This window comes from Echinops telfairi, unplaced genomic scaffold, assembly GCF_000313985.2.
Source record: "Echinops telfairi isolate 266 unplaced genomic scaffold, ASM31398v2 ScPeMD7_7457;HRSCAF=8495, whole genome shotgun sequence".
In the NCBI taxonomy this organism is placed as follows: Eukaryota; Metazoa; Chordata; class Mammalia; order Afrosoricida; family Tenrecidae; genus Echinops; species Echinops telfairi.
Genome location: NW_022111357.1, coordinates 21,596,908 through 21,601,980, shown reverse-complemented (window position 1 = coordinate 21,601,980; position 5,073 = coordinate 21,596,908). Strand labels below are relative to the sequence as shown.

General features: G+C 52.5%; 1 protein-coding gene across 3 annotated transcripts; it reads right to left on the bottom strand.

Moving 5' to 3' along the window:
* Positions 1-2,959: 2,959 nt before the first annotated feature.
* ID3 (inhibitor of DNA binding 3, HLH protein) lies at positions 2,960-4,514 on the bottom strand. 3 transcript variants are annotated; one of them, XM_045299080.1, is made up of 3 exons: positions 4,166-4,514; positions 3,978-4,063; positions 2,960-3,430 (listed from the first exon to the last, which is right to left on the bottom strand). In XM_045299080.1, exons 1-2 carry the CDS (start codon positions 4,463-4,465, stop codon positions 4,001-4,003), a joined length of 363 nt encoding a protein of 120 aa, XP_045155015.1. In that variant the 5' UTR covers positions 4,466-4,514; the 3' UTR covers positions 2,960-3,430; positions 3,978-4,000. The 3 variants fall into 3 exon arrangements, with proteins under 3 accessions (XP_045155015.1, XP_045155016.1, XP_004705170.1); XM_045299081.1 differs by having other exon boundaries at positions 2,960-3,433; positions 3,980-4,063; XM_004705113.2 differs by having other exon boundaries at positions 3,978-4,060.
* Positions 4,515-5,073: the final 559 nt, after the last annotated feature.

Here is a 5,073-nt window from a genome sequence, read left to right as displayed (position 1 = left end):
GCATGAGCCAACGAGTATTTCAAATTTTGTTATGTATTCTCCCCCCACCCCCCATTGATAAAAAATTTTCCATGGATCAAATGTTCCGTAATGGCTGCCAGGTACCAACCTGGCAAAGGAGGCAGTTAGTTATTCGTGGCGGCATATCCTCCTCCCTGTCCTGATTCCCTTCCTCTGTTGCCCCAGGTGAGTAGAGACCAATTGTTGTGCTTTGGTTAGCCTGGTGCAAGCTTTGAAGCCCTCGGGAACTGTGTATCGAACTAGGAGGTGGACTAGAAGCACAAATGCATTATGTGGCCAATTAACTAGGATGTCCCAAGAAATCAGGACCCTCAACTTCCAAAGAGTCAAAGCCCATGAGGTAGTTGGTTGTACATAAACAATCTCAGCAGCTACTTTTTTGTTTTTACCCCCTGGACGAGATCATTGTTGTAATTATATCACAACTTTTGCCAGTGCAACTTTTTACCAAGTGTGCATCTTATTGACAGCAATGACAACAACCAGCAGTGCAGCCCTACCCTTAATGCGATCTTCCCTTCCCTGCTAACCTTCTGTGTGTGTGTGTGTGTGTGTAAGTATACAGGCAACAGAACATTTGTCACTTATACAGTCGTCACTTGTACAGTTTAGTGACACAATTACATTCATCAGAGGCATGAGTTTGAATTCCCGCTGTGTGACTTAGAAGCCTTGTGACCAGGAGCTGGTTACTCTGCCTGGTTGTTTTTAAAGTACAGGTACATCCCAAAGTTAACGTAGGCTCCTCTGCAGTAATGAGTGAAGCAAACCATTCAGCTAATGGTGAATCTCATGCAGGAAGGCTTTAGGCACGTTTATCTTCAACCCGCACAATGACCCTTTCACATTTAGGGCCCTGCCTCTTAGAGGAAGGCCGAGATGGCCTCAGGTTTTCCATTCAAGCACCCACTCAGGAGCAAACATGTGCCACGCACTGGGGATGACAGGAACAGTGTTGAACTGGGGTAGAGAACTGGAACTGGGGTTCCTGATCCCTGCCCAGCTTCCTTTGAACTGTGCTTCCTCTGGCAAACTAGAGTAATGGTGTATGCTTGCTGGCTGCGGTGATTATAGAGAAAATTAAGGTAAAGTGGAGTTTGGCACTTAACAGGCACGCTCACAGTTATCTTCCCTCAGAGTTTTCAACCCTTGGCCAAATTGCTTTCACTCTCTAATGACTAATAGATTGGCATGCTGGTCTCAGCTTTTGTCTGGGCCACCTGAACAGCACAGTCCCAGTCGACCTGACGGGCAATTTCCTCAGAATTAGCTTAATAATACCTCGTAGAAGTGTGATGCATTTCAAAGAACTTTCCCACCATTATCTCCTTCCGGGGAGGCAGCGGGGCAAGGACCTCCAGCTGCAGGGTTAGGAGTAGCGAGAGAGGCTCTCCAGAGGTGAAGTGGTTTGTTCCAGGCCCTATTGCAGATGTGATGTGATTGACTCCATGGCACTTGGTGACAGTCCCACAACTTCTGAGCCTGCGTACTGTAGCAGAAAGGGCACAGGAGGTGGCAGGCTAAGACTTGACTTCAATGCCAGGTTCTACAGCAAATCACAGCGTATTATGAAGCCAGGTAACTCAGAGTGCTTGCTCAGGCTCAGCTCCCTTCTATAGATCAGGAAACTGAGGCTCACAAGGGGCAGTAGGCACTAGCCTGCAGTGACACAGGAGAGCAGGGAGTCTTACCTCTTGACTGCCTCCAGAATTAGCACAGCACAGCTAACAAGCCAAGCCAGACCCAGGCTAGGTCTTGGGGTTTGTGGCAAGGGGTTCCTTACTGGGGCCTGCAGGCTTCCCCTTGGCTAGGGGAGCTGTCCACTAGTCCTTTGCCCCATGTGTTTTCTGAAGAATAGCCTATAATCTATCAGACCACCAAGGGAAACCAGTACCCAAACAGGTTAAGAAGAGCTAGTCAGACAGGGGAGGATGGTTGGCAAAGAGACTTCTGTGCCCCTGTTCACCCCAGAAAGCTCACCAGGGTTGAGGTGTAAAGGGTGCTGACGTGACCTGTTTGTTATGAAATACAGCAGTAATTCCTGCCAGGGACCAACCTAGAGATGAGATCATATCATAAACAGGAATTCAGAGAGACCAGGCGCCTGGTGGAGCCCACCTGGGTAGCCTCCAGGTGAGGGGGCGGGGGCCAGCATGGAATAGCAGATATTGGGGTCCTGGCTCTTTGCCCTCCTCCTAGACCTGGTCCCACATGCTCAGTTCCAAGACTTGCTAATTTCTGCCTCTTGGGGGGTTGTGAGAATTTATAGCCCAAAGTGGCTGCTTCATTTTGAAATTGTGATACATCTGTACGTTTTATATTCCAGATGAAAATTACTGGAAGGAATGAGGCCTGCAGGCATCTCTCTCTCAAATCTCAGCCCAAGGATAGCATCTACAGCTGCCTACCCAGAGATAGTGTACCTGAATCCTCACCAGCCAAAGGCCAGGGAATCAGGCAGGTACTCCTTTCTCCAATGTTGGCAGTCCACAAGGAAGTCACACCAGAAAGGAAATAGCAGGCCCACTGATCAGTTTATTCATCTGACATGGGTCTAGCAACTACCACTCATGCGTGGGCACCTGGTAAGCAAACCTGGGCCTCCATGATTTTACCTCCACCTGCTGGCAAGTCATCCTGAATAATGAATAAATCAAGCCCAGCCAGGAGTCCAGCAGCTCTCCTGGGACATAACAAGTGTCCTACAGCCTGGGCCCATCTTTTTGGGTGGGCTTTGTGCCAGAGGTCCCCCTCAACTGTGAGCTGCAGGGACGGGTCTTCTCAGCACCCAGGCTTGCAAGAATTACAGCACACTCCTCTGGCCCCTCCCCTGCTGCAAGCTGGACTCTCCCATCTCTGTCCTTTTCCTAAGACCAGGGACATTCATACTTAAGGGATGGGGGAGGGGGGAAGCACCCAGTCAGATAGCAGACAGGAGTGTTTAAAAATGGTTTATTATGCAAAATGTTAACTTTTATAAAAAGTTTAATATACATCACATGGTTACAGGAAGCCACCTTCCTGTAAAAATGGTACAAAAGCTGCATACTCTATTATAGAGCTCATAAGTGGGGCGGCAGAGCCTTTTTCCAAAAAGACCAGCCCTACCGCAGCCTTGGCAGAGTTTGGAGGGCACCCCCCCTCCATACTCTGAAAAGACAGTCTTTAAACTTGGGGTGGGGACAGAGTGCCGTTGCTCAGCTGGTGCCCAGAGCTCTCCCTGGCTCTTCAGGCCACCCAAGTTCAGTCCTTCGCTCCCGGGCGCCAGATCTCCAGCCTTGACGCAGGCGTCTGGGGGGAGTCAAATGGGCAGGGCTGTGTTGGGGCTCCTCATCACGCCCTCGAGCTTCTGGCCAGAGAGGGTCCAGGGTCCCGGGTCCCAGGCGGAACGGGCGCCAGCACCTGCATTCTGCACGAGGGGCGGGAAGAAGAGGGAGCCGTCAGTTTCCGCCGAGCGCGCCGAGCGGGGGCAGTCCGCAGACTGGCCGGCGCCAGGGAGGAAACTTGTCTCTACCTCCAGCTGATAACTCGCCCCACGCTGTCCCCACCCAGTTGGCGCCAGAGGACCACAGGCGGAGCCCTGCGCTGCCTTACCCCCACCCCTTGGAATTGACATCAACTAGGAGGGGGCGAAGGCCGATCCCCAGTTCTTCTACCAGGCCAGACAAATGCGGTTCTACTTCGTCTCCCTCGGCTACTTCCCCCCTCGCTCTCTGGCTAGCGGGGAAGGGCAGGCCCAACTAGCACTTAGTGCTGGAAAGTACATGAGCTGGAAATCGGTTTTACTTTTCATTTGAGATATGTGTATATATATATATATGCAAGCCGTTTCCCCCTCTAGCCCAAGTTTCCCTAGACCAGGGGGCGGTAATCCCCTTGAATGACATGCCAAACTCCAGGGCTTGTCCTTTACGCACCACCAGCCCAGGGCCCCGGGAGGCGGCGGCTACACATACCTGGAGGCACCGGGACGGCCAGGTCAGTGGCAGAAGCTCCTCTTGTCGTTAGAGATCACAAGTTCTGGAGTAAGTTCGGCTGTCTGCTAAGAGGACAAGAAGGGGGAGTTACGGACGGGATTTCTGGGAACCCTGTAGCATGCCGGTATCCTCCTCTGCTCCCCACTACCGAGCACACCCACGCGCACCTGGATGGCGAGATGAGGGCCGTCTGGGGGTCCGGGTGCCGGTTCGGCAAGGACCACCTGCAGATCGAGGATGTAGTCGATGACGCGCTGCAGGATTTCCACCTGGCTAAGCTGAGTACCTCGCGGGACACCGGGTACCAGTTCCCGTAGGCGCGAGTAACAGTGGTTCATGTCGTCCAGCAGGCTCAGCGGCTCCTCGGCTGCAGGACCCTTGCCTCGGCCCCGGGCGATGGCCAGGCTGCGCTCCGACAGACAACACACTGCCTCGTAGCAGCCACGCACCGGGCTCAGCGCCTTCATGCTGGAGGGTGAGGACGTAGGTGCCAGGAGGACAGAGAAGCAGCTGAAACGTCTAGAGCTGTTCGCAGTATGCTCACGCCCCCAGCCGCTGGCTTTTATAGAGCCCGCCTGGATGGCACGCCCCTTTATGCAAAAATGTCCGCCCCGGTCCCGCCTCCGCCAGCCCTGGGCGTTCACAAGCCGGTTAAATTGCAAACAGGCTTCCTCCGCCTGGTCTAACGCCGAATACCGCGGATTCAAAGAATGAGGAAGCGCTGACATTGGGGAAGGCGGGCCTCTTCACTAGCAAAGATTTCTTAAATCACTTAAAACCATTAACGTTAAGGATTTGCTTTTTCTTGGCAGCGCCCCAGATCTTGGAGCACCCCTGTTCCCTGCCAGTCCACCCTTAGCCCCAACACTAGTTCGAACCCACGGCTCCACCGAGGTCATAAATCCCTGAACAGCAAAGCTTTTTTTTTTTAAGCAAAAACTTTTTTCAAGGGAAACTTGTAAGGAATTAGTGCCGCCTTGTTCCCCAATTTGCTGTTCCTCTGACCTCCAGACTCACTGGCGTCAGGAATTATCTTGTGACCAGAGGAAAAAAAATTAATTGCGGTGAAGCTGAG

What these genes read in the sequence shown, in the direction of transcription:
- ID3 (XM_045299080.1), bottom strand. Translation starts at nt 4,465, where the DNA reads ATGAAGGCGCTGAGCCCGGTGCGTGGCTGCTACGAGGCAGTGTGTTGT. An exon ending in GCCCTCATCTCGCCATCCAG is followed by an intron (nt 4,064 to 4,165) that starts GTGCGCGTGGGT and finishes TTGTCCTCTTAG; the next exon opens with CAGACAGCCGAACTTACTCC.